The sequence below is a fragment of the Leuresthes tenuis genome, unplaced genomic scaffold (assembly GCF_036924035.1).
Source record: "Leuresthes tenuis unplaced genomic scaffold, fLeuTen1.0.hap1 SCAF_7, whole genome shotgun sequence".
Lineage (NCBI taxonomy): Eukaryota > Metazoa > Chordata > Actinopteri > Atheriniformes > Atherinopsidae > Leuresthes > Leuresthes tenuis.
The window spans coordinates 34,837,445-34,856,434 of record NW_027325361.1 but is presented as its reverse complement, the minus strand read 5'-3'; the positions used below and the strand labels follow the sequence as shown (position 1 = coordinate 34,856,434).

General features: G+C 39.1%; 1 protein-coding gene across 1 annotated transcript in view; it reads left to right on the top strand.

Moving 5' to 3' along the window:
- nlgn1 (neuroligin 1) overlaps positions 1-18,990 on the top strand; it is a 345,721-nt gene that overhangs the window by 313,151 nt on the left and 13,580 nt on the right. Inside the window, exons 5-7 of the mRNA XM_072390215.1 lie at positions 13,738-13,950; positions 15,616-15,882; positions 15,978-16,339. Coding sequence (XP_072246316.1) covers positions 13,738-13,950; positions 15,616-15,882; positions 15,978-16,339 — 842 coding nt within the window. The remainder of the gene's footprint in view (positions 1-13,737; positions 13,951-15,615; positions 15,883-15,977; positions 16,340-18,990) is intronic.

Sequence of the window (18,990 nt, the reverse complement as noted above, 5' to 3'; positions counted from 1 at the left end):
AAACATCGGATCCCAAAGCTCATTCTACTGTGTCCCGGCCTGTTTTGCTGTTGTTATGGGTGTCTCGTTGCTTTCTGCGTGCGCCTCTCGGTGCCAGAGTTCAGGTTGTGCCAACTTGCTCTCAGTCCCTTTTGGCTGCAGGAGTTTGAGGCTGAGTGGTGTCGAAACAGTGCCGACTCAAAAAGACCAAAATTCAAATGACAGGCATGTTTGAAGTAAAAGGAAATCAAAAAGGAAAACTTAATTAAGTATAAACAAAAACAGAAAGCTCCGATCCTTTCTTTCTGAATTAAATTCAGTCTGCCACGTGGAGTTTCTTTGTGAGTAAGTGTAAAGAGAGTACAACAAGCGAGGTAAGGGAGCTAAGTCAGAAAAGAAAAGAAGAGTCGAAGCCTAAGAGAAAACAAGTGAAATAAAAACTAACTGGTTTGAATCTTTGCACGTCTGAGTTTTTACTCGCGAGGGTGGAGTTCCGCTCTCGTTTTAAGCCAGTAAGATGTCTGAATTGATTTGGGCGTAAAAGAATGGCTTCATTCTTAAGTTAACTTTTATAAAGGAAAAATGAATCTCTCTTATCCTAGCATCCCAGTGCACATTCAAAGAGTACATTAGTACAATGATTATAACACAGGCATGAAACATAAGCATGATATACAGGAAACATTTGAAGTGTCCATATAATAAAAACAATTGATTATGGTGGGTTCAAATCAGTACCAGTTTCAGGTAGGAGACGGTTATTACATAAACATTTGATTTAAACTGAATGTTATTCCGTCAGTTGGACCTCTGGTTTATTGTAACACACACACAGTTAATTTGTATCAATTCTGCGATCACAGGAGTATTTAGGAGTATTTAAATGCAGAGTGGTTCTAATTCAAAGGTTCGGTATCACCGACCTCTGGATGGCACTGTGGCTCCACGGCACGACAGCCGAGACCATGGCAGAACAATTTCTTTCCTGGTGTACCATTTACGATGTTGTGAAAAGTCTTAGAATGAAGCTGTCTGTTATTATGTTTCACAGCTTGTAGGCCGGTATGAAACATATTTATCATAGTTCCATTAATCTGTCTGAAGTTGGACTCTGAAAGTTTTCTTATTTTCCAAGGGTATGAAAATGGTTTGACTAAGTCTGCGTTTCATCTGACTGGTAAGTGTCACGTCTAATTTACAAGTCTTTAGATAAGATTGAGATGTCCTTTCTTGGTCCTCATTCCCTGGCCGGCGAGTAGATGTTAATCTATCTCGAGAAACTTGACATAGGTGAAAGGCTCCGGTGAGACTGTTTTTCCATCCCCTTACTCACGATTGTAAATTAAGTTTCTGTGTTTTTGAAACCCCTAGCAGAGACCCAAAAGATTTACTGGGTCTTCCCAATTTTCGGGCATCCCTGAGTACGCTACACATGCTTACTATTCCCAATGTCAGCAACAAACATCAATCATCATTTGAATAATGATCTTTTTGACCGACACATAGCACACATATACATTTACCTCCCTCTGCAAGTGTGTACTGTGGCATTATCTTGTTCTCTTTCCAGATTCTTAAATTTAGATATATATTTATTTTTTGTGCCTTCGTTTTACTTATTGAAGATAAGGTGTGCCTTTTTAAATGACAATTTAGAAAAACACACCTGAGCACATTCACATATGCATCTGTCCTTGAAATTGAGTAAGTTTGTGAATAGCAAAGGTAGAATTAATTAGATTTTTCTCCTCTTGAGCTTAGCTCTTACTGACAACTCGTAGAAAATGTGAACAGTTAGATTTTTGTCTTTCATTTTGCATTTCAAATTACTCAAAATCTCCAATCACATTCATATGCTTTACATAAAATACAGAGCAATATTACCATTAAATGGACAACCAACTCATGAAGGACATTTCTGGTTCTGATGCACCTCTACTACAATCAAAATGTACAAGCTAATTTAGTCTTTATACTCATTGTAGGTAGCATGCTATGACATTGCATGAGCTTGTTCACTGAATTTAGCAGCTTTCAAGAAAAAACAATGCTGACAATAGCAGTAGGAGTTAATTGAGTAAAACTGCTAAAGCACGATTAAAAAATTATGTACAACTGAAGTTAACTACAGAGCTGGGGAATAATTCATGTTTGTCATTTTTACAAGTCACAAAGTGATTTATTATTTTCATGAAGTTTTGGTTTGCATGCTCTCACCATGTGATATCAACTTTTGCTTTGAAACTATTGTCAGTAACAAAGTATTTGATGTACTGTACCTCCAGTATTCGGATTTGTGTGGAATATTCCTCGTTTGAGATCAACAGTACAGATTTACACTCTTGTGCAAATTTGAATTTTGCCACACATATCCTTTGAAGCTGGATATTACCATGGAAGAAGGCATACTGTACCCAATCTGAGATCTCAAACTCCCATACACAGCAAACCAAGCTCACACTATCCATCACATACCAAACTGTCAAGCAGTTTTATTCTCAAGCACCTATATGTCCTTGTCTGTGGTCTGGCTATGAACAGTTGATGCTGAACCCTCTTTTTAGACAAGCAATAGTAAAATATGATTGTTTTTTATGTCCAATATGTAGTAGCTTCAAAATCCAGGATTCTAAATGGGATGGGATGGGAACGGTTTGTAAGCAATTTTATTGTGCCAAATAGCATCATGTCATGTGACAAAACTGTGACCAGTATAAAACTTTGTACTCCATGACAATATATATGTTTCTATACACACTGAATACACAAATGGAAATTGTGTTTCTAACTTCTGACTGGAAAAAAGGTAATAATTGAACAACAGACTCTTATAAAACATAGCATATAAAACATTGACCCTATCACTGATAAAGCATTTTTATCTAATTTCTTTCAAAATTTATGTGACGATGATTCTGAAAAACATTTTTAATATTTTAATGTTAATTTTAACATTAAGATTTTTAACATTCTACATCACACAGCAACTACTACTCAGGTCGGCTTGTTTGTCCCTTGCACTGTCTAAATAAAGGTTGGGTGAGTAAACATACTGTAGCTCTATATTCATTATTTCCAGTGAGAAATGATGTGTGCCTCATCAGCATTTTCCCCAGCCAGCTGCCCTTGGCATGCTGCTGTCTGTGGTGGTGTTCTGTGCACAGACCAGATTGAGATGGAGTACTGCAAATATTATCTGTAAATATTTGGAGATGCTTTTGCACCATTTGTTTTCGGCAGACATGGGGTGGGAAAGAGTGGGAGTAATGTTCTTAAGATGGGTCGAGTCTTTGGTGTGTCTTCTGCCAGTGTTTTACACATATTGAACCGTTCAGGTTGCAACCTGAATTTTTTTCTTGCATTACAGTGCATTATGAAGCGTAGATTCTTGATTTACAACTTAGGGTGTAAAGGTTTTTCACAACTATCGTGGGAGCTAAAGTAAATATGATTTTAAAATGATGTATCCAAGCTCTTTTAGTTGTTTCTTACAACTATTTCAACTTCAGCATGAATTAACATATCTAAATCCAATGTATCTATCAGAATAACATCATAATTACAATCTATATCAATGATGGTCTGAAAAAAGGAAACAGTGTGAAGAATGGTAAAATGAATTCTGACTTTTGTCAAGTTTAAAGGAATGTTAGTCCAGATCTTTCTTTTATGTTTTGTTTCACTGTGAAAGTATTCATAACTAGGCCAGCCTGCCATAATTGAATATTAAAAGTGAAAGCACTATTTTTTTAGATAATATTAGCTGAGATTAGCTGTTGATGTAAAATGCATACAGCAGGTGTACACGCACTACACATATTTCTCCTTTGCTGCTTAGAGGAGCAGTAGTTGAAATGACATCATGATGGTGGAGGCTGGGTTTAAGGGGATAAACAAAGAAAAATATATGCAAAATAATAAGCTGTGATTCTGCCTCGAAACTGTAGAGTGCCAGCAAAGGTCTGAAAAAGATGGACTCAGACAGCCAGGAATGAATTAATAAAAAGTTTACTGTAAGGAACCACTTCCAACCAGTGTAGTATGGATTGGTACTTAAATATCCATATTTACGGTAACGTGTCCGTTACTTTATTTAAAGTATCTATACTTTCACAAATCTGCACTAATTTCGTGTTAACAGGTACTTTTTCAATGCAGTATGTAGTTATTTCACAATTTATTGGATCTATTACCCACCAGTTGGCCGTGACTGACTTACATTTCTTTCTGCCTGTGATGGGAACTATGGCAGTATCAATGTGCTCCATCTTTAGACACACAAACGCACAACGGCTAGTTTGATGGGATGAGAACGGCTAAGCGAAAGCGTGGCCATGTGTGGAGCTTTTTTACATCTGAAAATTAAAACGACAATCATGCAATTTAGGGTTAGAGTACATTTTGACTTGCTCTTTCTACAATTCAATTGCCATCATTTAAAATTGATATGTAGGTTCTCAGTAGATCATTTTGTTTTAATTTCTACTGTCATCATTTCTCATCTTTATCACAACTGAGAATGCTCTATGAATATTTAAATAAATAAATAAATTAAATTCCCCTCTTTTAACAGATTAAGCTTTTTTCTCTTTTTCCTACACTGAGTTGTCTCTTTTTTTTGGTGGTCTCTCAACTCTGCATTTTCTGTCGATTTCACTAACCATTATACACCATATCTGCTGCCAGTGCCTATGCTTCACTGAATGTGTTCTCCTTTTATATTTTTCTTTGCTGCTTTCTTATCTTTCTCTTTTGGCATTAAGAGTCAGAAAGATAGTTACTGAAAAAGAGAAAACAAAGAGGATTTTCGTATGCTGACCACGACTGTGAAAAATAGATTTGTGCAGAGAAAATGATATGAAAAATTCCCATCTTTCTATTCAGCCAGCCTTCTCTATTTGCTTTGACAGAGATAGAAGAGATAAAAGCTGAATTCCTAGATCAGAGTTCACCTTCATTTTGTCATCTCAGGATGCTTAGAGGTGGAGGTACTGGGTCTCAGTCTCACTGATGATGGAAAGTGTCTTTTAGCCAAACCTTAGAAATAGAAGCATACAATCTGTGTTGCACAAGGACAGAACAGGCTGCATGTCTTGCCTCATAGTGCAAGAGTAAATTTACATTCAGAGCACATCACCATAGCCAGGGCATTATGGATTCACTGTGCCTTACAGCAAAACTGTGAAGTAGCAAGTTGGATCTTTTTTTATTGTACTTCTTTATCTTGTCTTTTTTCATTTTGTTGTAGCATTCTTCAATTTAAAGGTGACATATAAAGTCCTTTATTCTTTTTTTCTTCCAAACAATTTGACACAATTTTCTGAGGTCTTAAGAGAAGTATGAGACAAGCTTAAAATACCTGTTGGTTGAAGCACAGTGGCTCTTCTCTTAGCCCCATTTTCTCAGCTGTCTGTTAAGAGTCTTTTTTGAGGGGTGAAAACTGCTCAGGCCTGCCCACACTTTGTACCTCTAGTGAGGTCAGCAGCTACTCAGCAACTACTACTCAGGTCGGCTTGTTTGCACATGAAAAAAGTTGCAGATCAGAAAGTGACTGTCCCTGACAGAACTGTGATTTGTAGCGGAATCAAGAAGCTTGAAGTGCCTCGAGGTGACATTTGTTGTGATTTGGCTGTTGTGATGAACTGAATTGAAAAATTGAAGCAAACAGAGAGGTTCAACCTATAAGGCTGCAACAGAATGTTGGTGAAGATTTTGTTTCTGTATGTTTGTATGCTGACTAAAGACACACAGTCATGTTATGTGTTTAGGCACATAACCTGTCATCAAAACCTGTTGTGTAATTTAATGCAGTATACACAAGATAATGAAGCTATTCCTTCAGTCGTACCAAAAACAATCTAGCTTTATAAATAGGTATAGACAGTTACTCAACTGATCCAAGAAGAAACTTGTTTAGCATTGTAACTGTAAATTAGCAGAAGATGCTAGTAAATAGTGATTTTTGCTCAACTGTAATTAATCAAGCCAGAGATTTACACAGCATAATTTGTAGTAATGCATGTATACCGTTTACTGCTGCATTTAAACATTTTGCTTATATTAACGTAATTAAACAATTGTAATTGAAGACCTAAATCTTTTTCAGAAACTTGCAGATAATGTAATGTAAACACACTCATATACTTACATTTCCATCATCTGAAGTTCAGATACAGAAAGTTGAAACTAATCCCTCAACTGTTGCATCAAGTTGATAAAACAGTCCGATGAAAAGTGTTTGCTGCACATACACAGTCTTTAGCTAACTTGGGTTGAAACATTACCCTCAAATATAGTATATCCACTGGGTTCTTATATCCTCTGAGGCTGGGGGGGAGCTGCATGCTCCTCAGTACAGCTGACAACAGAACATTTCCACACAAAGCTGGCTTCATCGGTCTAGCAGGGTTGCAAAATAGGTGGACTAAGCTTGATGAGTGATGTCATTTTGAAGTGAAAATTAGGAGTGAATCACCAGCTTTCAAACAAAGAGGCACCAAAAAAATGGCCAGGGTTGTGTTTTGGAGGAGTTTTTTGCTTGCTAATTACTTTAAACTCCCTAAAATATGCTTCCAAGAACTGAAAAAAATATTTTTCCACAATATGTTTATTTTTTCTTTAACTTTTAGTCAGTTTTCATATTTTGCCTAATGAGACCAACATTGGTATTAGGAAGAGTTGGCATGGTCAAAATATGTTTGAATTAAAAAAAGTTTGCCCTTTGAAAAGATAATCTTGTTTCAATTTTCTTTAATCATGGAAATCAGAAAGAGCCTGAGTGGAAGTGAAATCGAGGAGAAGGATATTGCTAGTTCCCTTGGTTATAATGAGAAATGTAAGGTTTCTTATGTTTGGCAAATAACTTTCACAAATAAGATAGACAAGTTGTGGGCACTGATAAAGACTCAGAGGGTGCAACTTGAGTGCAGTGTTATGTGCTTCACTGACACATGGCTGCAGGCAGACCACCTGGACCATTGCAGAAAGGTGGAGGGATTGCAGAGTTTGTAAATAAAAGGTTGTGTAGTCCAAGTCATGTTACCGTTAAGAAATGTTTTTCACTGGACAGTAAATTGTAGCCGTCAGTATAAGTCCATAGTATTTGCAAAGAGAGTTCTCCTATGTCAATTCTACGAAGGACTGCATGACTGATTATATCAACTTCTGTGAGGATGCCACCATCTCAACCAGGACTGTATGCCGTTTCCTCACTAACAAACACTGCATCACTAGGGACCTGAAACTGACCTCAAGCTCCTTCCAATGAAAAAAAGAGGGCATTCAGGTCTGGGGACAAGGATGAGTTGAGGAGGATACAGGGTGAATGAACTTGGGGCTGAGGAGGTGTAAAGATTCATACAAACACAAGTTGGGGGACAAACAGCAGCAAAACATCAATAACCTCAAGCAAGTAAGAGGGAATGAAGCAGATAACAGGTTTCCTCACCCATGATCATCAGCAGCTGGTTTATACATACTATAGATACTATCTTAATTATATATTAAATACTATTAAATATATAATACTATTTTAAATGCTATTTTATTCTTTGCAGTGTGACCACCCGATTGCTTGCTGCTGTGACAAAAATTTTTTTCTTAAAGGATCAATAATCTATCTATTGATCTCTCTGTCTAAATATTAGGGAAATGTATTAGGAAGGAAATTCCCAACGCAGTAGATTTATGCTATTTTAATAGTTTTTCCTCAAGTGAAAATGCTTCCATGCATGTATATTATGTAATATAAACAAAAAGGGAGGGGAGAGCCTTGGTGCCTTGCTAGTCTTGGTGTTCTAATCGTTTGCATTGTCCACTCTTTGCGATTGCCAGCTTATCCCCGCACTGCTGCTCAATTAAATCAGATAAAATATTTATTTCTTTTGTTGTTTATGGCTCTTGTTGCTTCCACGAGATTTAGCTTTGATCAATAGACACAAAATTATAAATGCATAAATCAGTGGAAAGAATAGAAAAGAAAATAACTTCATGAAAAAGTCACAGAAGTGATCCAAGTGGGTGGTCTGAATCCTCTGAGAAAGAAGGGAGTTAAGTTAATTCAATTTTGTTAATATACCAGAAGAATTCCTGGTGTGTCTCCAGAGTTCAACATTCAAACTTTTCACATTCTGTAGATAGGTTACCCAGATAGCAAAATATATCTGGACCGGATATGCCAAAAGATTTGATCCGAATTGGTAAAACAGATCCACACCAGTGTCTTTTTGCACAATAGGCTTGATCTGGTACGGACCCATTTGCCAGATCTGCAACAGCTTTGGGCCAGATCAGCAAAAAGCAATTTAAAAATGGCCCAATGTACCATACTTTAATGTGTCCAAATGATTAATTAAGTTTTAATATATTAAAACAATTATGACAATACTTTTCATTTAGGTTTTGTTGAAGTAACATTTATTAACACTTGTTTGCAAGAATGTTAACAAAAAATAAAAGACAAAAAATAAATATGAATAATACACCAAACAAAAAAATATGAATAAAAAAAATACATAATTAACAAAAAATACATGATAATGCCATGCCATCAAAACCCTGAGAGGTGGAGAGGGTCTTGTCACAGACAAGAGTTTTTTGTTTTTATTTCCCCCCGAAACAAGCAATCTTACTTATAAACCTTTTCAGATTATAAACAAAACACTTTATTCTGAACATTAAAACAGTCTCTAAACAATATGGAGCCCCCCCCCTCCCGCATATTTTGTGCTGTGGCACAAATACTGAGACACTAAGGTGCAAACAGGGCAAGCTCTTGAGTACACTGGCCGTATAAGAGAGAGATGATGGGTTTCACAGGTCATCGAGCAGCCTCTGCTTCTGAGCTGCTGACCTAGGGATGAAAAATATTTCTGATTACAAATTATTTATTGATTAAGACAAAAAAACAAAAACATTCAGTTGTGACTATTTAACTGAAATACCAGAAAACTCAAACTACGTCATGCCATATTCTGTGCATTACAAGGCAGTGAAAACACCAGCCATGATAATAGTAGGATACGAATATCAGTTACCTGCACTCCCGGGTCCTGGCGACGACTTCCACGGTCAGATGCTAAGTTGAACCATCTGATGACGTGTTTATTGATGTCCATGTCTGTTGCTTGCTTTGCGACATGACATTTGCGTACAGCACCTATACAAACAATATTGACAGCAAATGAATGCTGTAGTCATCACTAATTTGCTGTAGTGTTCTCTTAAAGTCTCTTTGTGCACGCCCTCTCAGAGTGGAGTTAGAAACCCTTACTTTCATCTTTTACTTACGTTTTCAGCAATCAGCACAGGAACAGCTCTTGACCTACTAGGAGGAAAGGGGAGGTGTTTACAGTGTTTTATAGCATAATGTGCTGCTACTGGTGACATATATTTGGCTAAAAGATATATATATTTGACTTTCACAGCACATTTACATTATTTTGTCCCCAGCTCTATTATTCAGTATAACCATTATGTTTTCCTATGTGGCTGAACAAAGCTATTGCAGTACACAGACGATGACAGTGTTAGTAATTTTAGAAGAACCATTTTTACACGTGCACCCCTACAAACCACACTCAGCAGAAACCAACTAATTTATGTATTGAGTTCAATATTTTGCTTAGAGTGGCAACTGAGAGACATCATTTAAATATATTTTAGCACTAAAGCACTATGTGTGTAACATAGTTTGAACTTGTTTCAGTGTTGCCTCAGAAACGATGAAGAAATGCTAAAACCTCTTAAAGAAACCCCTAAAAGAAAATAACAGCAATTAAACACTGACCAATAATGTTAGCATGTGGCATTTATCTTGTGGCAGTAGCACAGTTTTAGGATAACAATAAACTTTACTTCAAAATAATGCCCAGACCCGCGCTGTAACATGGAACCAGAAAATGCCAATTTTGCCTCGAATAAAACTTCTTATGTCAACGCACCGACCGGGTGCAAGTAGCAAAGAAGATGACAGCTATTGTTAGCATTAGCCTAACCGCTAACTTGACGCTTGATTAAATTACTTGTTCAGTCATGCAGTCCGCTTACAACAGAAACAGAACCATTATGTCACTGAATTTAATTTGTTGTATTTTCATGAAGAACATTTACGTTAGCTAATGCTAGTAATGCCAAGTCATTCAAATGCTACTTACACTACTTGGAATGGAAGAAATAAAGCACTTAATTTTAATATTTCCCACGCTTCCTGGTGTTTTCTGAGTGCAGCTCGGTGCACGTCATGCGTTTTGAGTGCGTTTGTTCTGCACAGTCCGCCCTAACCAATCATTTAGACTGTCAGTCTGATGGTCCGGGTCAGAACGGGTACACAGGCGCTCAGCGAGTATGATTGCCATGGAAATCTGGCGACTTGTGGATGGATATGTCACAGTGTCAGTTGACATCTGGGTCTGGTCTGTGTACCAGAATCAGTTCCACACGTATCTTAACGCATCTCTTGATTCCCTACGTTGTAGTTACATTCTGATGGAGACAGGCAACAGGAGTTGAAAAGCGCAGGGATGGAGTTTTCCTTACTCGGTTGATCGTTGGGAGAAGAGTGCTCCCACTCCGAAGCATCCACTTGTCTGGATCTGCTTAGACAAGTATGGGGGCTGAGATGAATCTCTCCTTAAAGGGGAAGTTCAGTTGACTGTTTTTAAGCCTAGACCTCATTTCTGGCATGAAATACATTTATCTACTCACCGAGAACAGTTTGGCGAAAGTCGGCGTCCTTCGGAAGATATTTAGATAACTCGCAATCGGCTTCTATCCATATTACAGAGTGAACAGGGCTTAATGATGCAGCCTCTAAATAAGGGATTATCTTCGGTTCAATTTCAATTCAATTTTATTCATATAGCGCCAGATTACAACAATTGTCATCTCAAGGAACTTAAGTAATATAGTCCAATTCAAGCCAATTGGAATTCAATTCATTGTAATCATAATCCAATTAATTCACATAGAGCCAATTCAAAAATTAATATCCTAGCTAAGGAAACCAACAGATTGCACCGAAACTTGTCTTCAGTCCAATCTCCCGTCCTGAGCGTGCCTGTGGCGACTGTGGAAAGGAACAACTCCCTTTTAACAGGAAGAAACCTCTGGCAGAACCAGACTCAGGAAGGGTGGCCATCCGCCTCGACCAGCTGGGGTTTGAGAAGACAGAAAAGAGGGAAAAGAGGGGGAAAAAACGCCATTCAAAGGATATCTGTTGGAACAGGGAAACACAAGTTAATAACCACAATAATGTCACATGTACATAAAATCAATTGAGAAATTAAACAGGAGGAAAAAGAGAGCAAAGTGAGGAAAGGTGTGACAGATGAGGTCCCCCAGCAGTCTAAGCCTATAGCAGCTTAACTATGGGGTGTTTCAGGATTATCTGAGCCATCCCTAACTATAAGCTTTATAAAAAAAGGAAAGTTTTAAGCCTAATCTTAAAAGTGGAAAGGGTGTCTGCTTCCCGGACATTTACTGGCAGCTTATTCCACAAGAGAGGGGCCTGATAACTGAAGGCTCTGCCTCCCATTCTACTTTTAGAAACTCTGGGAACAACAAGTAAACCTGCAGTTTGGGAGCGAAGTGCTCTGTTAGGAAAATATTTTACAATGAGATCTTTAAGATATGATGGAGCTCGGTCATTAAGAGCTTTATATGTGAGAAGAAGAATCTTAAATTCTATTCTGAATTTAACAGGGAGCCAATGGAGAGAAGCTAAAACTGGAGAAACATTATCTCTCCTGTTAGTTCTCATCAGAACTCTGGCTGCAGCATTTTGGATCAGCTGAAGACTTTTCAGAGAATATGTGGAACAGCCCAATAATAAGGAATTACAGTAGTCCAATCTTGAAGTAACAAATGCATGAACTAGTTTCTCTGCATCACCCTGAGACAGGATGTTCCTGATTTTAGCAATATTACGAAGGTGAAAGAAGGCAGTCCTAGAAACCAGTTTTATATGTGCGTCAAATGATAAATTCTGGTCAAAAATAACTCCAAGGTTCCTCACTGTAGAACTAGAAGCCAAGGAAATACCATCTAGAGTAACTATATAACTAGATAATTTCTCCCTGAAGCGCTCAGCTCCAAAGAGAACAACTTCAGTTTTGTCTGAATTTAAAAGCAGACAGTTCTGAGTCATCCAGGTCTTTATGTCTTTAAGACAGGCTAAGAAAGCTATTGGTTTCATCTGGTTTCATAGATAAGTACAGCTGAGTATCATCAGCATAACAATGGAAATTTATGCCATGCTGTCTAATAATGTTACCTAATGGAAGCATGTATAAAGTAAAAAGAATCGGTCCAAGCACAGAACCCTGAGGAACTCCATGACTTACTCCAATGTGTGAGGAAGATTCTTCATTTACAAGAACAAACTGGAATCTATCAGATAAATATGACTTAAACCTGCCTAATGCAGTTCCTTTAATCCCAATAACATGTTCAAGTCACTGTAACAGAATGCTGTGATCGATCGTATCAAATGCAGCACTGAGATCCAACAGGACAAGCACAGAAACAAGTCCGCTATCAGAGGCTAAGAGGAGATCATTGGTAACTTTCACCAGTGCTGTTTCTGTGCTATGATGCACTCTGAATCCTGACTGAAACTCTTCAAACAGATTATTTCTATGTAAATGATCACAAAGTTGAACTGCAACTATTTTTTCAAGAACTTTAGACAAAAAAGGGAGATTGGATATAGGTCGATAATTAGCCAACACTTCTGAATCAAGAGTAGGTTTTTTAAGTAAAGGTTTAATTACAGCAACCTTAAAAGTCTGAGGTACATATCCTGTCAACAAAGACTGATTGATCAAATCCAATATGGACGTGTAAATTAAGGGGAAAACCTCCTTGGACAGTCTGGTTGGGATTGGGTCTAACATACAAGTTGATGGTTTAGAAGAGACTATTGCTGTTGTTAGCTCAGAAAGATCAACTGGGCAGAAGCTGTCTAAATACAAATCAGGTTTGAAAGATACCATTATTATCTGTCTTTATTTCACCAATACTTGAAGCCAAATGAAATGGGTTTCCTTTGGAGGGTGGCTAGGCTCAGCCTTAGAGATAGGGGGACAAGATCGGCCATCCGGAGGGAACTCAGAGTAGAGCCACTGCTCCTCCATATCGAAAGGAACCAGCTGAGGTGGTTCGGGCATCTAGTTAGGATGCCTCCTGGCTGCCTCCCTTTGGAGGTTTTTCGGGCACGTCCTACTGGGAGGAGGCCCCGGGGGCAGACCCAGGGCTAGCTGGAGGAATCATATGTCCCTTCTGGCCTGGGAATGCCTAAAATTCCCCAGGAGGAGCTGGAAAGTGTTGCTGGGGAGAAGGATGTCTGGATTTCTCTCCTGGACCTGTTGCCTTGGTGACCTAACCTCGGATAAGCAGATGAAAATGGGTAGATGGATGGAAATATTTTACCAACTTGAGTTGTTAGTGTTAAAATGAGCTCATTATCACTTTTCTCACAGTGAATTATCAAACAACTAACCTTGTTAGCCCTCCTTGCTCAATGGCATTTTATCCCTCAATATATACTTACATTCAAACCCAAACAGTTTTTTCAAACCTTTATGTCATGATGATGAAAAGTCTGTTTCTTCATATATAAAATAAATAAATGAAATAGCTAAATTAATTGATTTATTATACTGATGATGTTACTGAACCCTTTATATTTAAGACATTAACGGCAATGATGACAAAAAGAAACTAAGAAACATTTCTTCTTTTCTTTGTTTTCTTATGCAGGCTTCCTGAGTACCGGTGACCAGGCAGCCAAAGGGAATTATGGTTTGTTGGATCAAATTCAGGCTCTGCGTTGGACCAGTGAGAACATAGCAGCCTTTGGTGGCGATCCTTTACGCATTACTGTCTTTGGCTCAGGTGCCGGAGCTTCTTGTGTGAATCTCCTCACACTGTCTCACTACTCTGAGGGCAACCGCTGGAGTAACTCTACCAAAGGTAAACCTTACATGTCACTGAAATACAGGATGTATCTTCATATAAAGAACCCATTCAAAATTTTAATGCACTACTATGTGACCATGTGGGCGCTTAATGTGGAGAAAACTCAAAATACTGCATAGTAGTTTTGTAGAGCTTGTTTTTTATATAAATTTTGCTGTATAATTATATAATTAGCTATTTGTTCTGATGTTGGAGCTGTTTATCTTACATCTACAGTGGTGCTTGTAAGTTTTTCTATCTTTTTTTCTGAATCTGACCCAAAACATCATCAGATGTTGAGAAGAGATGTAAACGTCAACAAAAACAACTCGTGTTTGTTAAAACAAAGCTGTTCTACTTGTTTCTTAAATTTCCAGAAAAGTACCACTATTACTTATCCCTGAGTGCCAAAAATATAGGAACCTATAGGATTAGCATTGAAGATTAGATAACTGTCAGGTATTTTTGTCACACATATGATAAGTAGGTGTAAGAGGATGCCCTGTTTTATTTAAAGAACAGGGATCCGTACAATACATATTTGTGGTAGTGTATCCTGCCATTAATAAAAAGGGATGTCTTTGGAACTTTAAGAAATAGTTGTTGATGCTCATCTGGCTAGAAATGGTTCCAAAAATTCTGATAAGATTTTGGACTCCAAACACTAACCCTGTTTCAGGACAAACAGATGGTGTACTAATAAATTATATTCAAGATCACAGTTACCCTCCAATTGCAAGATGTGTCTTAGTCTGCTTGAATATTGGAAAATTATAAGGTTCATGAAAAAAGTAACATTGTTGTCTAATGAAGAAAAAGAGGCTAATGAAATGATTTATTTTTATTTGAGACCAAAAGATGACTTTGGTTCAGATGAGTAATTATGTTTGGAAAAAGGAATACATGATATTCCAACATGAAATCCTAATTTTATCTATGAACCATGGTGGTGGTCAAAACATGATCTGGACCTCTGTCACACATCTGAGCAAGGGTGTTTTGGCATAATTGAGGAAACAGTTACTTCTCACCCAAGACAGTGATTTCTAATATATGAAGTCACCTGTCCTTGGACTAATCTCAAGTGAAAGTGGATTATGTGTTAAAAAATAATCTCACACAAGTAATTACAAAAGAGAGGTTAAAAAAGAGAAAAGTTGAAGATTTTGAGAATGAGTAAGTTAAAGTGTCGACTAATAATTAAACAAAAATGTTGTGGAATGAACTGAACTGAGCAGGCCATGTGAGGAAACCCACAGGAGTTGAAGTTGTTCTACACAGATATATTGACTGAATTTCTCCAAGTTGATGTGCAGGGCTGATAAACAGTTAAGATTAGTCAAAAGCTTACAAACTGATTACTGACAAATATGTAATATTGGATCATTTTCATTTTTTTTATTTTTCTGAAAATCCATTTTATATTGAAATTCATGTAGGTGATGTATCTGGATGAGATCAAATGCATTGAGGGAATAATGAAAATGGTGAAGTCTAAATTTATATCTTTAAATTCATACAAGAAATGCCGAAAAATAAACTTTAATTGTGTTTGAACTGATTGCGAAATGTGACAATTAACTATGCCACCAGCTATCATATTAATTAAATTGACATTAAACATGTAAAAACATTTAAAGTGAAATATTAAAATGTCTGTGTCTTTGTTTTTGTCCTCAGGCCTGTTCCAGAGGGCTATCGCCCAGAGTGGCACAGCTCTATCGAGCTGGGCTGTCAGTTTTCAGCCAGCCAAATATGCCCGGATGCTGGCCCGCAAGGTAGGCTGTAACCTGGAGGACACTGTGGAGCTTGTGGTGTGCCTGCAGAGAAAACATTACAAGGAGCTTGTGGATCAAGACATCCAGCCTGCTCGGTACCACATCGCCTTTGGCCCAGTTATTGATGGAGATGTTATCCCTGATGACCCCCAGATACTGATGGAGCAAGGTATGAATTAATTTTGTTTTAAAAGCCAGCAACATCCAACAGTGTTCTTGCGTTAAAGTTGTACCTTATCAACTGTCTGCACTGTGTCCTGTCAGGTGAGTTCCTCAACTATGATATCATGCTGGGAGTAAACCAAGGCGAAGGCCTTAAGTTTGTGGAGCTTATTGTCGACAATGACAATGGCGTCCAGGCTAACGACTTTGACTACGCCGTATCCAGCTTTGTTGATGACCTTTATGGCTACCCAGAGGGTAAAGACATTCTCCGAGAGACTATCAAGTTCATGTACACCGACTGGGCTGACAGGCACAACCCAGAGACCAGACGAAAGACGCTGTTGGCCCTTTTCACTGACCACCAGTGGGTGGCACCAGCTGTTGCTACAGCTGATCTACACTCCAGTTTTGGATCACCAACCTACTTCTATGCTTTCTACCACCACTGTCAGACAGAGCAGGTGGGTCTCTAGCAACTGGGGTGATTGTATTGTTTATATACTTCTGTCTGTCATCACCCGATAAAAGTTATGAAATATTGTTGACTTTTGTATTGCTTCTGAGGACTTTAGTGTCACCTTACATACATAAAATCTAATATTACATCATTTATCAATCTGTGAATGGATGTTTGTCTCAGTAGCCATTCATATAAGCTCCTGGTTTAAAACACTGCAAACACACGTTACTAAATATTCAGTAATATTATAACATATTAATACTGTATTTTGTGTACATGAATTGGTATTTAATTGATTCAGATTTGCGTGACTAATTGACACTGATAAAGAATAAAAGAAACTGTATGCCAAGTATTTCCAGTTAATTCGTAGAATGATGCCCCACAAGGCCTTCTATAGCCTTTGTTGATAATACTACCACTACTACTACTTATGATAATCACAATACAGTGCTTCAAGGGAAAACATTCAAATGTGCCTGAATGGCCAAGTGAAAGCACAGATCTCAGTCCATTTGAAAAGATTTTAGATTTTAAGACAAAACAGAGGTTGCGGCAGAGCCGGATTCAAAAACAAGACTATGGATAAATAACATGACTATGAAAACGAGACAAGAACCAGACTTGACTGTGGCATGAAGGGTAGTGAAAGTGAGGATTCCGCAATGAACATGGGTGAACCAGAAAACTAAATACTGAGGAGGGTGATTAGTGAGTGCGTGCAGCTGAGGACAATGAAACAGGTGACATGAGTGAGACTAAGTGACAGGGGGAAAAACATGACCAGAAACCTGAAAAAAGACCTGAAACAAGATTATCAAAACATGAGCTGTGACAGGGTCGAGCTGCAGCATTTTGGTACAACTGCAGACCATTGAGGGAGCCCTGATTGAACAAATACTCTGCACATTGTCTGTCAAACATACTTTCATTTAGCTACACTGATGAAACAACTTGTGCATATCTGTCTGGAGAGGGCTCAGACGGATAACGAACTATAACCCCCCACACCACAAACAACCTGCCAACCAGCTGGATGAGTTCTATTGTCACTTTAAAAGACTATGGAGCAGACCTGACACCATCACCCATGTCACCCACGGCACCTCTCACCAGCCACAGCCCAGGAACTCCACCCACCCCACCTCAGCAGGTGCTTCAGGCTCTCCTCCACTCACTGAGACACCTCCTCCCCCCTCCACAGTGACACCTCTCTCTATCCTGGAGAGGGATGTTAACAAGTTGTTCAGGAAGCAGAACCCCAACAAGGCAGCAGAACTCTGTCTGTCTGTCCACTCGGAAGCACTGTGCTGATCAGCTGTCTCCAGTGTTCACAGACATCTTCAACAGCTCACTGGAGACTTGTCACGTACCAGCCTGCTTTAAGGCCTCCACCATTATCCCCATCCCTAAAAAAACAAGGATCACAGAACTTAATGACTACAGACCTGTCGCCCTGACCTGATCATGAGTCCTTCGAACGCCTTGTCCTGTCACACCTTAAATTCATCACAGATCCAACACTGGACCCCCTGCAGTTTGCCTACAGAGCCAACATATCTGTAGACGACACCATTGACATGGCCCTCCACTTCATCCTCTGGCACCTTGACTCCGCAGGAACCTATGCCAGAATCCTGTTTGGCTGCTTCAGCTCTGCCTTCAACAACATCATCCCAGCTCTTCTTCGGAACAAGCTCTCCCAGCTGAGTGTGTCTGACTTCATCTGCAGGTGGATCACAGACTTCCTGTCCGACAGGAAGCAGCGCGTGAAACTGGGGGAACATGTCTTCGACTTTAAGATCATCAGCACTGGTTCCCCTCAAGGCTGTGTTCTTTCTCCTCTGTTCTTCTCCCTGTACACGAACAGCTGCACCTCCAGTCACCAGTCCGTCAAGCTCTGAAGCCCTGAAGTTCGCGGATGACACAACCCTCATCGGACTCATCTCAGGTGGGGACTAGTCCGCCTACAGGTGGGAGACTGAGCTGGAAACCTGGTGCAGGGAGAACAACCTACTGCTCAACACTGTCAAGACAGTGGAGATGGTTGTGGATTTTAGGAAGAGCGCAACCCCACCTGCCCCCATCACCCTGTGTGAATCCCCAGTGAACATTGTGGAGTCCTTCCGCTTCCTGAGCTCCATCATCACTGAGGACCTGAAGTGAGAGCTGAACATCAGCTCCATCATCAAAAAAGTCCAGCAGAGGATCTACTTCCTGAGGCAGTTGAGGAAATCCAACCTGCCAAAGGCGATGATGTTGCACTTCTACTCTGCCATAATCGAGTCCATCCTCACCTTGTCTATCACCGTGTGGTACACTGCTGTTGTACTCTGTATACGGCAAGAGACAAGGCCAGACTGCATCGTATCATTCACTCTACTGAGAAAGTGATTGGCTGCAACCTCCCAAGTCCGGACCTCCTATCCCGGACACAAACTCTTCGACCCAATCCCCTCTGACAGGAGGCTGTGGTCCATCAACACCAAAACCTCACGCCACAAGAACAGTGTCTTCCCCTCTGCAGCTGGCCCCATAAACAAGATCAAAGTCCCCCACTGACACTGACCCCCCACCCCCACAACCTTCTGCACATTATATTATTGTGTACTATCTCCTCCACACACCATCTACACAATACCTGTATATACT